The following is a 15,608-nucleotide window of genomic DNA, read 5'->3' on the forward strand; positions in this document are numbered from 1 at the left end:
AGACAGGCACTAAGCCCCAGCATTAACCCTGGTGGCAGAAAATTTTTTAAGGGAAAGGAGACAGACACCACATCATTAGAGTTTCCTCTGGTGCTAGGACTCAAACCTGTGCTATGAACATGGTAACTCACCTACCCTACTGGGTAAGCAGCCCATCAGCCCCCAAATCAAATAAATACTAAACTTCAAACCAGTGAGTTAGCGGGAGAGAATACTTTAACACTAAGACCACCAGAAATGCCAGATCCCTGGCTTCACTAAATCCTTTGAAGAATTGACATTAGTCTAGGAGTTGGTTCAGTTCAAGTAAATTTGTCTTGAATACATGAGGGTCTGAATTCTATTCTCAGCTACATATGAAAGGGAAAAAAAGAGGGAGTCGGGCTGTAGCACAGCGGGTTAAGCGCACATGGCGCAAAGCGCAAGAACTGGCATGAAGATCCCGGTTTGAGCCCCGGCTCCCCACCTGCAGGGGGAGTCGCTTCACAGGTGGTGAAGCAGGTCTGCAGGTGTCTATCTTTCTCTCCCCCTCTGTCTTCCCCTCCTCTCTCCATTTCTCTCTGTTCTATCCAGCAACGACGACAATAATAATTACAACAATAAAACAACAAGGGCAACAAAAGGGAATAAATATTTAAAATTTTTAAATAAATATTTAAAATTTAAAAAAAGAATGACATAAATGGTGGAAATATTCTTCAAGCCCATTCATTTTCCCTCTCTCAAAAATTAAGACATAAAACAAAACATGGGACTGGAGAAACAGCTCACTAGGAGGTCTGAGGCTGGGCATCACAAAGGAGTGTTATAGTACCATGAGAGGCTCCAGTGCTGTGTTCACACTGCATGTATGTCTCTGTACCTCTGTCTTTCTACTTTCTACTTGACTTAAAAGTTAGGAGTGGGGGCTGGTTGGTGGCACACCTGGTTGAGCATACATGTTACAGTATGCAAGGACCCAGGTTTGAGCCCCCAGTCCCCACTTCTAGGGAGAAAGCATTGTGAGTGATGGAACAGGCTGTAGGTGTCTCTCTCTCACTTCTCCCTCTCTACCTGCCCCTCCCCTCTTGATTTCTGGCTGTCTCTATCCAATAAATACGTATATGTATATGTATATGTATATGTATATGTATATGTATATGTATATGTATATGTATATGTATATGTAATGTATATGTAATGTATATGTATATGTATACATATGCATATATATATATATATTAGGAGTGGTAAAATCAAATATGAAAGGAGTATAAAGGAAATTCAATCTGATATTGGTTTTAGAGGCAAAAAAAAAACTTAGCATATAGCCCCATGATAATATGGCAAAACATATTTATATGGGTAGGTATGAAACAAAATATTGCAACCCACAGAATAGGTAAAAATTCACCACAATGAGTAATGCCTAACATTTCACATAGCAGCGCTATTTCCAGGTCCTGGATATTAATCCCAAAGTAAAAACGGTTTATTGATCTGTTTACCAAGATGCTAACGATGAGGATTAAAACTGCTGTTTTGCTCTGATACAAGAAACAGCTATAAAAAGTACTTAGTTCACTGCTTGATACAGGGTAGGCACACAGCAAAGCCAAGTTCACCAACTTGACCTATCTGTTCTCCACCACAGATTCTGACCACCCTTGAAAGAACTCCCACTGAAAATTCTCAAGACATCAGTGTTAAACACCCATGTATTAAGTCATCTAACCATCAAAGTGCATAGATGTGAATTTCTTACAGGTATGGCTAGGTAATATTTATTGTTGACAAGATGAACAATGGGAAGGAAAAGAGAAAGAAAATGCAGGAAGGGTGCAGAGGAAGAAGGCTGTGGCAGTGTTAGTATGAGCAGAAAACATTTCCTCAAGTGCTAGGTTAATTATGGAACATTTATCTTCATGGATTTACTAGGACACACAGCTGTCCTAACACCAGAACTCTGGATTTGGGTGATAGTCTGCAAACACTACCAAATATATTCATTCTCATAGCTACAATATTCTCTTGGGCTAAAAGTATATGGACATCAGTCTCTCCAGCCATCCTCATTAGCTGCTAGCCTCTGGTACTTCAGATGCCAACAGTGGCCAACTGGCCAATCTAAGAATGGCAGATCATCTTAAAAGTTGATCCTATTAGGCGTGGCTCTCATAGGTTCCTCTCCTCACTGTCCATGCATGTTCAATATAATCTTTGGCCCCACAGGGAAAGATTTTGTCTTCCCAACATAAATTCAAAAGGACTCAAGACAGAGCAGCTCAATTAGCTTAGTTAAAACCTCTCCGAGGATGGATATAAAAAGCAAGTCTATGTGTACCAAGCAGGACAGCACTCCAGCTGGTCATATGCCCAGTTTTTATTGTGTACTGATTGATTCTCCCTGGCCTGAGATGAGTTTCCTTCCTTCTCTAAGCAATATTCCTCGACTTCACAGTTAAAACTACTATCTTTCTGTGTGTCTCAGTACTATTGGTACTTAGCAACTGACAAAATACTTAAGAGACTTCACTCATCAGCATTGCACAGGCAATCAAAACCCCAGAGTCAACCCCTGTGAGTTTGAAGCTCCTTGTTAAAATCATGGACAATAAATTACAATAATGAATGCCGGGATAAAAAGTAATTTTTAATTTTGTCAACGTGACTATGGAAAAAATTCAGAAATAAGTTCTTATTATGCGATGGTGGGGACATTTAAAAAAAAAATCAGGTGTTTGGGTTAGGCAGTGGCACACCTGCTTGAGCACATGTGTTATCATGTGCAGGGACTCTAGTGCTATCCCCTGGCCCCCATCAGCAGGCGGGAGGCTCCACAGGTGAAGTAGTGCTGCAGGTGTGTTTTGTTTACTGTTCCTCTCTGTAGCTGGTATCCCTCAGTTTTTGTATACCCTATCAAATAAAGAAAAAAATGACCATGCAAAGCAGTGGATTCATTATATAGGACCAACCCTGGTGGTAATAAATTTATGAAAAAAAACTTTTCCAGGTTAACACATAATATAGTTAAATTATGAAAAATATTTACCATTATAATAAACACACTCAGATATCTGTGTGTGTCTGGTAGTTTGTTAGGTTCCAGAAAAGCAGTGGAAAAAAAAATACAGAAATGGTATAAAAATAATGTCTGTTAGAATGCTTATCTTCAAATCAATTGGCATATTTTAAACATTTTATCTCATTACAAAAATATTAAGTTGGAGAACTGGAAGGACTACATGAGAAGTAACGATTAAATATCAAAGGAATTCTTCATCACCAAAATATTTTCTAGCTTTTATTGTTACAATATAATGTTACAGAGCAGAGAAGATATATAAATACAGAATTATGAACACATTATGGTAAGCTGCAGTGACTACTGAGATATGTTGTTCACTTAAGACTACTAGGATTTCACTTTCTATACTGTCCTCAGTGCATATGCAGATAGCTTAAAATGAACTAAATGCCCCAATACAGAAGTGTTTCCAAGAGGAATACAATACTATACAGCAAAATTTGATTGCCAAAAATGAGGAAAATAACCATAACATGACTTCAATATAAGTAGACTATGTTAAATATAGATATCAACAGTTAATTTCCCTAATTAGCACGTTTTCCAACTCAGTTTCTGTGTAAGAAACATGGAAAGACTGTAATATTTTAAGACCAAAATAGAACAATGTATGTATCAATAGCATCTAGGAAAAAAAAAGTTGAACTTGGCTTAAAAATGCATGTAAGTGCATAGGAGAAATACACATACTCACGGGGGTAATACTAAAAAGTTTTCACAAAGGTAAAAACAAACAACAATCCTATATGGCTTTTTTTTTCTTTGAAACTTCGTAAGGTGTGTAGATTACCAAAATAACAAAAGGACACAAAGACCACACTTCAGACAAACTGCTCGTCGGTATTTTGACCTGACAGGTTTAATCCACTTCCTCAAAGGTCCTGTTTCAGGGTAAAGGCTGAACATTCACTACTGAATGAGTCTGGTTTTCATGCAGAGAAGGAAGGTGTTCCTCTTCCTCTGTGAGGGTTACTTTATCTGACCTTCTTGTGGGAGGAAGTTCATTATTTGTCCCTTCTTCAATAGGAGATAGGACACCTGGCAACTCATTGGACATCAGAATTCTCAAAGGTTCTATTCCATTTTCAATATCTACTTCAATCCCCAAAGCTTTAAGAATGTCACATTTGCACATAGGGCATGTTCCATGAGCTAGAATCCAGGGGTCAATGCATATCTTGTGGAAAAAATGTTTACAAGTCAGAATACGAACTACATCATTAGGCTTATAGAGTTCAAAGCAAACTACACAACTGTCTCCATTGGAAATTATTTCCTCGTCCCCCTCTTTTAGCACCCTAAGTGGGAGTTGCTCAAATGCTTTCTTGAGGTTTGTTGTTAATCGCAGTAATCTCCTGTTCTGAATCCTTGCTAACCAAAGTTTTCGAATATTATAAAAGATAAAATACACTAAGGTTGCAGTTGTGACGATGACAAAAGAAACAAAGTAGTGATTGAGCCAGATGATGTGTTTTCTCCCTATCTCAATCATGACTGTAACATCAACACCCTTCTGAATTAAATGTAAAATCTCCATGCCTTTTAAGTTACCAATCATCACCACAACAATGTCTTCGAATATCTGATGAGACATGGGAAAAACCTCATTGCCAGTTCCTGGAAAGTTATAGATGATCACTCCACTGGCTCCCTTTTCTGTGGCCACCTTAACTTTTTGTGTGAAGGTACAACCTCCACGCTCAATAAGCGCAAGCCACTTGTCTGAGATCTTTGATTTCCTGAAACTAGTATTGGGATTACATGCATTTTGAATTTTTCCCTCTGGTGGAACAACAACACCTACGATTTTCTTCAAAGCAGAGGCTCTTCCAAACACTCCAATCTCTCCCAACTCTGATAACATACGATTCCCAACATGAAATGATATGTTCATGTAGGCAGTCCAAACAGTGCCAGCTCTGCAACCATTTTGACTAAGAAGCCAAAGAAAACTGAGTTTCAAAAGCCAGGAAGATGTGCTCGTGTTTCTCAGAATGCTGATCTTGAGTAGATTCATCGCTTTCTTCACTTAATGACTGAAGGAACAACCCAACAAAAAGATGTGGTTTCCACATCTGTTGACAGTCAATTAAAAATAGTAAAATGGAAAATATCCTCTAGATGAAAACAAGTTCCACTGTCTTCCAGCATGTTTCTGTAAGAAATTCTTAAAAGATGTCTTATGTGCTTCAGATGTTTGATTAACATGAAAGACTTCAGATTAAAAAAAATATCCCAGACTCAGTACTGTAAATAGAGACACTGCTTACTGTTGGGTGATTTGATTATGACATAAAAGACAATGCAGCCAGTGATGTAACTGCTTAGAGCATGTTGAAGATTTGTTGGTTTGAGTGTTTCAGGTTGTTATGGGTGATTTCTACTTCAGTGTAAGATGGATTTGGTCCCTGAGCTAAATGTAATGTTAGCAGATATGGTGTTGAACTAAACATGGTTTGGAAAATGGATACAACACATGTAATTTTCAAACCTGAAAGCATATACAAGGAAAGAAGCCATATGATTATTTTTTTTAATTTTTTAAATATTTATTTATTTTCCCTTTTTGTTGCCCTTGTTTTTCATTGTTGTTTTAGTTATTATTGTTGTTGATGATGTCATCATTGTTAGATAGGACAGAGAGAAATGGAGAGAGGAGTGGAAGATAGAAAGGGGGAGAGAAAAACAGACACCTGCAGACCTGATTCACTGCCTGTGAAGTGACTCCCCATACATACAGGTGGGGTGCTGGTGGCTTGAACTGGGATCCTTACACTGGTCCTTGTGCTTTGTGCCATATGCGCTTAACCTGCTGCATTATCGCCCAACTCCCTATATGATCATTTTTTAAGGTTTAAATTATTATAGTACTTGGGCCAAATATGGAGTGAAACTGAGCTCAGTAACACCACTTTTAAGTCATTTGTCTAAAGCACAAGTTGATTTATCATGTAAACCACTGCACTGAATTTAATAAAGCTTCCTCAGAAGTCCTTTGCTGCTTCTACTTGATTTTTAAAAGCATGAAATTCTGATAGAAAAGACAAATCTCATTTCTCTGATAACCTTGATATCTGTTAAAAGTATCTTAAGAGGAATGATGTAAGTGAAAAAGATTAAATTTATTAGTATCTGTTTAGCACAGTTCATTTTAAACAAAAAAAATTGCAGCTATTGATTTAAAACCCCAAAACTTCAAGGTTCTGCTTAAGATTTACCATGAGTGGCAGTGAATATTAAAGGTCCTAAATTGTTGTTTCTAACATTGTTTGCTCAAAACAATAAGTGCCCTCATAAAGGAACCTACACACTACTATACACAGGCTATAATAATACTTGAGTACTGTGAATTAACACAGGCAGTTATTGGTGCTGTCAAACATTTTCTTGGGTATTTATCTTGGTGATTCTTTTTAACTAGCTACTAGCTAGGAAACAAAAACCAGGAATTTCTGGCCATGAGCATAAATTCCCCTGATCTCTATGCATATAGTATTGATAGTGGGTTTCAGGATGACAAGAAAACTACTGCATTTTTATGAAATATACATCAGCACAGTAGCTTAAGGCAAAAAAAAAAAAGTAGAAGAGGGCCCTATGGGCCAAACAAAAAAGTGCCATAAATTGAAATGTATATTGATGTTGATGTGATGTCTTCCACTCAATGTTCTATTTTCTTTCCCAAAGGCCATTCAGTTTGACTATATTTCCACACAGCTTATGTTTAAAAGATAGTGTAGTATCTGGTGTGTAACCTCAAAGTATAATCTGAGTTAGACATCAATGTATGTTATCCATAGATACAGTTTCATGAAAACAAAACCTAAGTCTTTCAGACTCTCATTGTTATGGTGGTGTTTACTAGAAAAAAAATGGCTGAGTAAGGTCAAAAAATTTGAAAGTGGTGATTTTACTCATAAATTGGACTCCGAAGGAGGGAGGATTGCTAAGATGAAACTGGAGGTCTAAGGCTATAGGTTGGAACAGAATGATGGTTTGATAGAGGGTGAAATATACTGAGACCTATTTATTAGTACCCTCACTGTGACAAAAATCCTGTAAATCTCTCAATAAAATTATACTACAGTTGGAGGGGAAAACAAAAAAGAGGAAAAAGGCAAAATAAGGCCAAAGACCATAATGAAAGGCACACGAACAAAATTCCATCCCCGTTCTTTTGATATTATCAAAATGTCTCCACAGGAGACATCCTCACCACCATTTTGATAAGAAAAGCAGAACATACACTAGGTCACCTGTAGAAGGGACAACTGCTATCATAGTTAACTCACTATGGAAGAATTTAAAGGGCTCTGGCAAACAAAGGTGAGTTTTTGCAGAATGGTCTTTAATGAGGCCTATACTTTCATATCCAAAAGAGCGAATTCTTTAGTACACATTACCTGCTCAAGCCAGTATCTCTGGAAAGTAGGTTTCCTGGATATTAATAAAAATTAATTAACCATGGATAATTAAGTCAAGATCTAATCCTACAATCAGATTTGTTGAGCAGAAATATTATTAGATACCAAAAAATTAAAAATTTCAAATTAAAAAGAAACTAAACCATTATGACTAACTCTGGTATTCATGCCGAAATCATTATAATCTAAAAATAAAGACTAATATTTTTCACATATATTAAGTTTCTTATTTGGATAAGGAAAAATGTGTTAACTAAAACAAGAAAAGCAACAAGTTTAAATATCTAGGCATGATATGGAATTTTATTTGAAAACCACATGACTTTCACCTTCTTTAGGATTTGGGTAGAGAAGCTGAGGTTGAATTTTCTCTACATAAAGTCTTTTAAAGATCCATCAAATTTTCATCCTTTGAAAGAAGTTGGTACTTCACATCTTTAGAGGATTCTCTAGGTTTCTTAATTTTTCAGAATGTCACACTTGCACATGGGGCATGTCCTATGGGCTAAAAGCCAGGGGTCAATGCATGCCTTATGGAAAAAATGTCTGCAAGTCAAGATACGTACTACATCTTGAGGCTTGTATATGTCAAAGCAAACAACGCAATTGTCTTCATTTGGATCTAACTCCTTGTCCCCTTCCTTGAGTACTCGCAGCTGAAGCTGACCAATTGCTTTCTTCACATCTGCCTTTATCTGTCTTCGCCTACTAATGGAAGAACTGGGCACTCGAGGTCTCCAGGCACAGTACAAGAAAAGGTAGGCAATTGTGGCAGCCAGGAAGGTAAACAGAGATAAAACATAATGGCTGAGCCACGGCATATGCATTCTCCCCACTTCAATGATGATTGTCACATAAACTCCTTTCTGAATTAAGTGCAGTAACTCCATGCCTTTCAGGTTGCCTATCATCACCGCCACAATATTTTCAGTTCCTTGGTGAGACATGGGAAATACTTTGTTGCCAGTACCTGGATAGTTATAGATGATCACCCCATTTGCTCCCTTCTCGGCTGCCACATTGATTTTATGTGTGAAAGTACAGCCTCCCCGTTCAATGAGGGCCAACCAGGAATCTGCTTGTTCAGGCCTGCTGAAGTTGGTCATGGGATTACAAGCATTCTGATTCCATCCTTCAGGAAGTACCACGACACCAGAAACTCGTTCCAGAGGAGAATGATTCCCGAATACTCCACTTTCTCCTAATTCAGATATGATTCGATTTCCTACCTGAAATGTTATATTTAGATGGGCTGTCCAAATAGCTTTTCCTTTTGAATCAGGAAGGCTAAGCAGTAGAAAAATGCTAAGCCTTAATAGTTGTGATGAAAACAAGTTATGAGTTGAAAAAGTAATTCTTAGAAGGCTCATTCCTGTATCTATTCACTGAGAAACATGAAAAAAAAATCCAACAACAATTGTGAAGGAAAGTAAAGATGCTAACTTCAACTGCTGGCTGTGGATAATTAACACCTGCAATGGAAAAGGTCTCCGTGGATCAAAATCATCTTGTTCCTTCTAGTATTTTTATTTCTGTAGATTATCTTATAATGAAACAAAACAGATGTTATTAGTTCAGTGTGGTTTCAAGAAAATTATGACTGCCTACTGGGGAAATTGTGACATCACAAGCAGTTAAACCAATCAAACAGTGTATAGCATTGCACTGCATACTGAATTCCTATTGGCCAAAAGGAAAAAAAAAAAAGCCACACACACAACCAAGCAATGGCTGGCTCATGGTAGCTATCAAATTGAACATGCCTTAAAGAAATAATTAAATATTGCTGTAGCCTGAGTTTTTCTCTATATCTGGATAGACTAACAATTCTTTACTCATTAGTTCTCTACACATAAGGCAAATAGAAACCACTTATTTTAATAGATGTACCTGACCATTTAGTTGCCAGCTCTTGCATAATGTCCTTATGATTCATAAACTCATTCAATGTGAAGTAGCTACAAATCACTTTGACTTTTTTTCCAACATCATTATTCTTAGATTTAAAGGTTCAATACAAAAAAAAATGTATTGGTTGTTGGAGATGTCATCATACTTTTTCACTGAAAAAAAATAGAAAAATATTCCATGACTTTTCTGACAACCCAATATATAAACATTGCTAAGCAAGTATAAAGTCATCTTTGCAAGGAAAATTCCATTTTGTTTACTGAAATAACTGTTAAGAATCTACTAAATCCTAGGGTAATGCTAAGTATTGGCTGCTTATTGGGCAGAAAGAAAGCCTAAATCTACTTTGTAGAAATTATTATTTATAGAAGGTACATCTTGAGCACACAAATGTAAAATGTATACCTGGAAGTTGTGAATAGGGTCCTAAAGAGAAAGGTGGATGCATAGAAAAATACATGCAGGGGGCCAGGCGGTGACACACCTGGTTAAGTGCACACATTACAGTGCACAAGGATCTGGGTTCAAGCCCCTGGTCCCCACCTGCAGGGGGAAAGCTTCACCAGTGGTGAAGCAGGTCTGCAGGTGTCTCTCTGTCTCTCTTCCGCACTATTTCCACCTCCCCTCATAATTTCTGTCTCTGTTCAAAATAAATAAATAAGGATTTAAAAAAATTAAAAAAGAAAAATACATGTAAAAGAGAAATAATTAGATTAAGTTTCCAGAAAACAGCAAATAAAATGAAGACTTGGAATAGTCAGAAATATACAAATAAGTGACATATGATGATTTCAGATAGTAGTAATCTTTAAGACCTTTAAGAACAAAGAAATAAATAGCTCACTTGGATAGTATGCTGCTTTGACATGTGCATGACCCAGATTTAAGCCCAGACCCTACTGCATTAAAAAGAAAGCTTTGGTGTTATAGTCTCTCTCTCTCTCTCTCTCTCTCTCTCTCTCTCTCTCTCTCTCTGTCTCTCTCTCCGTGTGTGTGTGTGTGTATTAAGGAGTAAGAAATATGGCAAGTTAACAGATATGAAGGAATAGGAATTTAACAAAATGAGAAAAGAGTGGGAAAGATGATGAAATAAGAAAAACAGCAATTGGCTTTCAGGGCTATGACTGTCAGATTGAAGATTTTGGATCATGTACCAAGGATAAGAGATATAGGCCTAAGGGATCTAAACTGGGAGATGAGTTAAATGTGTTTCAAAATGTTCTTTAAAAATAACTTATACTTTGACAGCTTTATGTAGTTAAGGGGCTGGAGGGAACAAGATGAGCTTAGCCCATAAAAAAAGTGACTTGCACTGTTGAAATAAAAGGAAATAAGTAGAGACACAGAAAGAAGTAAGAGTTATCTTTTCAATGTTGAGTGAACAAACATGCTAACTGTAGTATCCTTGCTGCTTTAGAACGGCTATAATCTTTTATTTTAAATGTGTCATGTGAAGTCTGTTTCAACTGGTCATTAGGCAACACTTATTTCAACATTTACTATGTATTATTGGTTAAACAGAAGTTATCTGCCATGTATCAAGGGACACAAAAAGGACAGACCCGAGTGAATTCTTAGTTTACAAAATGGACACGAGCATTCAAATAACATTGAGAGAATTTTGTCATTTTTAAAAAAGCATGTACTCTTTGGCTTTTATTTAAAAAATAAACTTGAATTGTTCCATTTGTCCTATTTGTACAACTTTATTAAGGCATGATTCATTTTACATCTGAACTTTATGTGTAGACTTTTCCTAGGTCTGAGTGTGAATCCCTGGTTAATTTCATTGATATTTAAAAAGTCATGCTTTACTAAAAAGACAGTTTACTACCATTATATTAAAATTGTTACATTTTTGATTAACATTTGGAGATAAAATATTTAAAATGTAATTTTATCTTTGATTTTTTAACTTGCTGAAATTTAATGGTAAAAATAGCTAAATGTTGGTTCAGAAAATCTCTCAAATCCAGAAATTCCTACTACTCAGTTAAAATCTTTGACTAGAACAATTTACTTATTCATAATATATTTCTCATTAAAAGATGAAGTGATTAAAACAATATAGTTAGAGCTCTCTCTCTATTTTGTCTGGGTCTTAGGACAAATACCCATACTATAATTAACCTTTTGGGCTGGCAAGGTAGCTTACCTGGAAAGGTGTTTGCTTTGTCATACATGTGGCCCAAGTTGGAGTTCAAACCCAGCCTCACTAGGGGAAGCTTTTGGTTCTGTGATATCTTTCCCATATCTTCCCTTCTTTAGCTACAAAAAGTTTTTCTGTCATTTTCAGAGTAAAAATAGTAATTTCACTGTTTTCAGCCCATCTTGGATGGAGCTTGAAGAAATCATGTTAAGAGCAGTCAGAAACAGAGGATGAATATGGGATGACCTCATTCACAGGCAGAAGTTGAAAAACAATATCAGAAGAGAAAACACTAAATCAATAGAACCTAGACTGGAGATGCTGTATTGCACCAAAGGAAAATACTCTGGAGTGGGTGGGAGAGGGAGTTCAGGTCCTTGAGAAAGACAGCAGAGGACCTAGTGGGGGTTGTATTGTTGTGTGGAAAAATGAGAAACGTTATGCATGTACAAACTATTGTTTTTACTGCTGACTGTAAAATATTAATCTCCCAATAAAGAAATAAAAAAAAAGAAAAAAGTTGTCCTGCATCTATGAAGTCCCAGTGACAACAATAAATACAGAAACAATCATTTACCTACAACAGTGGTTCTCGAATGGGGAGACAATTCTGCCTCAATGGGCCTCTTCGCTATTTCTCGTTATTTTCTGGTTGTCACAAATTAAGAGTACTATTATCTTCTAGAAAATCTCAAGAGTAAAGTTAAGAAGTCCCTTTATAATGGAACAGCCTTGGAAATGAGAAACTATCTTCAAAATTATCTCAAATGGACAATAAGGTCTCAGCTCTTAGCATGAAATAAACTTCAATTGCTGGTATGTTAAGGATGATGCCCTCAATCTATTTCCACTTATGCATTTCTGTGGAAAAGAAACAAGATACCTATGCCAAACAGTCCATGAATGCTGGTTGCAAATTGCATCCATTTTATAAGAACCAGATCCATGTTTGATTTACAGCTATAAATGAAAGTAAAGGCACGTGGGCTTTCTGTGAGTAATCCAATGTGTCAAATGGAATTTGGGAAAGCAGAGTATTTACTGCATGTAATAAGTCTACTGAGAACAGAAAATCAAATAACACTAATGAGAACTATTTTCCCAAAGTACAATCTTCACTATAAGTATTTTAAAAGACAGCTAAATTGTAGTTTAAAATCTTACATCTGACTATAAATTACCAACTCCTCATAAATATTAGCTTATTTTCTCAAAATTTTCTCCTATAAGTTAATCATTATCCTAACATATTTTCATACATATGCAATAAAATTATACTTTATATGCAAATATACCTTTCCTCTTAACATTGTTTTAAAAAGATCTTATTTAGGAGAATCAGTGAATAACTAATATATTCAGTGCCAGCGACTGATCTCAGGATCTCACGACTGTCAGGTCCTAGGGTCTAGCCCTGAGTCACCTCCTAAATCAATCATATGCTGATATGGAATATTGCAATTCTTCTTTATATGAGATCCTAACTTGACAATCATATATTTTAATAGGATGAATACAGACAATGGAGAAAGCTGTGAATAAAATGGTAAAGTAGGGAGGACAATAAAAGATCTTTGTTAACTCCACAACACAAAATTCCTAGCTGAGTTTTTTTAAGTAGAGTCCAGCCAAGAGACATGTGTGACAGAGGAAGGAGAGAGGGAGATGGCAGCAAGTATGGGCAGGTCAGGCGTCAACAGAAGCTCTGAACTGGGTTCAAGGTCCTCAGAGTCTCCAACAGTAGACAGTTCATGAACACGTTTACACAGGCAGCCCCACATATCCCAGGAGTGTGTACTCATAAAAAGAAAAATTTCAAGGACAAAATGCTAATTGAACAAAGGGACTCAAACACAAGTTCAAGGTGGGACCAGAGCCAAAACTAAGCGATACATAACTGTAAAAATTGGTAGAAGGATCTTGACTAAGTCCATTATTTAGATCTGAGATCTGCAACTAGGTCTAATGAACTGGAACTTGAGATTCAGTGAAAGGATATTTACCAGTCAACTTTAGGTGAAAAAAAAGTAAGGAAAACCAGACAAGCTACTATATGAACAGAAAAACCACACAATTTACTCAGAATCTTCATTATTACTTATATTAACCTTTCAACATAACAAAGAGTCTAGGCTATATGTGTATTAGGGAAAATTAAAAAATTAACTTTTTTTTCTAATTGCCACCAGGGTTATTGCTGAGGCTCAGTGCCAACACTACAAATCCATAGTTCCAGGCCACTATTTTTTCCATTCCCTCCCCCCATTTTGACAGGACAGAGAAATTGAGAAGGGAAGATAGGGGAGAGAAAGACACCTGCATACCTGCTTTACAACTCCTCTAGTGTGTTTCCCTGAAGGTGGGGTTCCTGTGCATGATGATCTTTGCACTTTGCTGATGTGTCACTGCCCAGTCCCTCAAAGATGACACATTCTAAGTATTAACTATGACTTCTTTGTAATCACTGTATTCCAGGATAAGTATTTCTACTTAATTCACTGGCCTTTCTAATGGTGAGAGAAATGAAGGCAATTAAAATGGTATACATGTTTCAAAGTTCCACAAAGTCTTTGAGACAAATTTTAAAAAATACCAATTTTTCTCAAACACTGAACACAGCACCTAGCTCAAAAAAGTTTGAATGCAAGACTAATTTGATTAGGTTCACCACAGATGAATGGAAGTTTTTCTACTACCTTAGTTCAGCCTTCATAATTATCCCCATTGCCTAAAATTTAGCCACAGAATCATATCTAATCTCTCCATTTTACTTGCCTTGAATTCATTCTGTTGCCAGAGCACTATGTAGAAAAAAGTAATGCAGTTTACAGTAGCATTTTTTTTGTTTGTCTTGTTTTAAGTCTTAGATGATTTCCTCTATCCACAGGAAAAGATCAAAGTTTCTTTTTTATCTTACTAGTGATTTAATACTTATTCACAGAATTACATGTCAACAGGGGTATATTCCATACAGTTCCCAGCATCAGTTCTGAATCCCCAATCCCTCCATTGCAAGCCACAGCAGTACTCCTAAATTTGCAGACGTAGATTAATTATCATCTCTACAACTATTTGTCTGCATTTGTAAAGAATTGTCCTGTTTCTTCCAGGTCCAGTTCTCTTCCCCTCCAAGCATGCATAACCTTATTACTATATCCAAATGTCAATCCTTTTCTTCTTTTGTCTCCAGGTGCTGATGGAGCTGGAGTTCAGAGTCCTCTTTTTCCTCTTCCTTTTATCACTTCTCCCCCACTGGGAGTATGGATCAAAATTGTTTCTGGGGTGCAGAAGGTAGGGGGTTTTGACTTCTGTAACTGCTTCTCCACTGGATATGGGCATTGGCAGGTCAAAGATCAAAGTTTCTAAGAATGATATATACGCCTCTCCAGCTTCTCCAGTCCTCTTTAATATAGCTTCATTATCTTTTATCTTGGACCAAAATCCTTTTTGGCATACAGATGGTAGGAGTTTTGGCTTCTATAATTGCTTCTCTACTGGACATGGGCATTGGCAGGTAGAAACATACCTCCTGCCTGGTTCTATCTATCTTCAGTGGGATAAAGCTCTGGAAAGGTCAGGTTCCATGACACACTGATGAGGTCCTATGCTCAGGGAAACATGATAGAGTCTGCAACTTGGCAGGTGAAAGTCTAGCCTCATTTTCTACACTCATCCCTTCTGAAACACTTCTTCAAATAAAAGGCTTATAATTTATTTATATATATATTTATTTATTTATTTTCCCTTTTGTTGCCCTTGTTTTTCATTGTTGTTATAGTTATTATTGTAGTTGTTATTCGTGTCATTGTTGGATACGATAGAGAGAAATGGAGAGAGGAGGGGAAGACAGAGAGGAGGAGAGAAAGACAGACACCTGCAGACCTGCTTCACTGCCTGTGAAGCAACTCCCCTGCAGGTGAGGAGCCAGGGGCTCGAACCAGGATCCTTACTCAGGTCCTCGCGCTTTGTGCCACCTGCGCTTAACCCGCTGCGCTACCGCCCGACTCCCGGCTTATAATTTCTTATACTGAGTGCAAAAATTACAAAATTCCTCAGA

The 15,608-nt window shown here is 36.9% G+C and overlaps 3 protein-coding genes across 11 annotated transcripts in view; all 3 read right to left on the reverse strand.

Annotated features, from left to right (window-relative positions):
• The window catches only part of CADPS2 (calcium dependent secretion activator 2), a 614,124-nt gene that overhangs the window by 409,830 nt on the left and 188,686 nt on the right, over positions 1-15,608 (reverse strand). The gene's annotated exons all lie outside the window — the stretch shown is intronic.
• Positions 3,902-5,299, reverse strand: RNF133 (ring finger protein 133). The gene has a single exon (XM_007537285.2). The coding sequence runs from the start codon at positions 5,082-5,084 to the stop codon at positions 3,954-3,956; it is 1,131 nt and encodes a 376-aa protein (XP_007537347.1). The 5' UTR covers positions 5,085-5,299; the 3' UTR covers positions 3,902-3,953.
• Positions 7,773-9,075, reverse strand: RNF148 (ring finger protein 148). The gene has a single exon (XM_007537284.2). It carries the CDS (start codon positions 8,859-8,861, stop codon positions 7,950-7,952), a length of 912 nt encoding a protein of 303 aa, XP_007537346.2. The 5' UTR covers positions 8,862-9,075; the 3' UTR covers positions 7,773-7,949.

This window comes from Erinaceus europaeus, chromosome 8 (genome assembly GCF_950295315.1).
Source record: "Erinaceus europaeus chromosome 8, mEriEur2.1, whole genome shotgun sequence".
Taxonomy (NCBI): Eukaryota; Metazoa; Chordata; class Mammalia; order Eulipotyphla; family Erinaceidae; genus Erinaceus; species Erinaceus europaeus.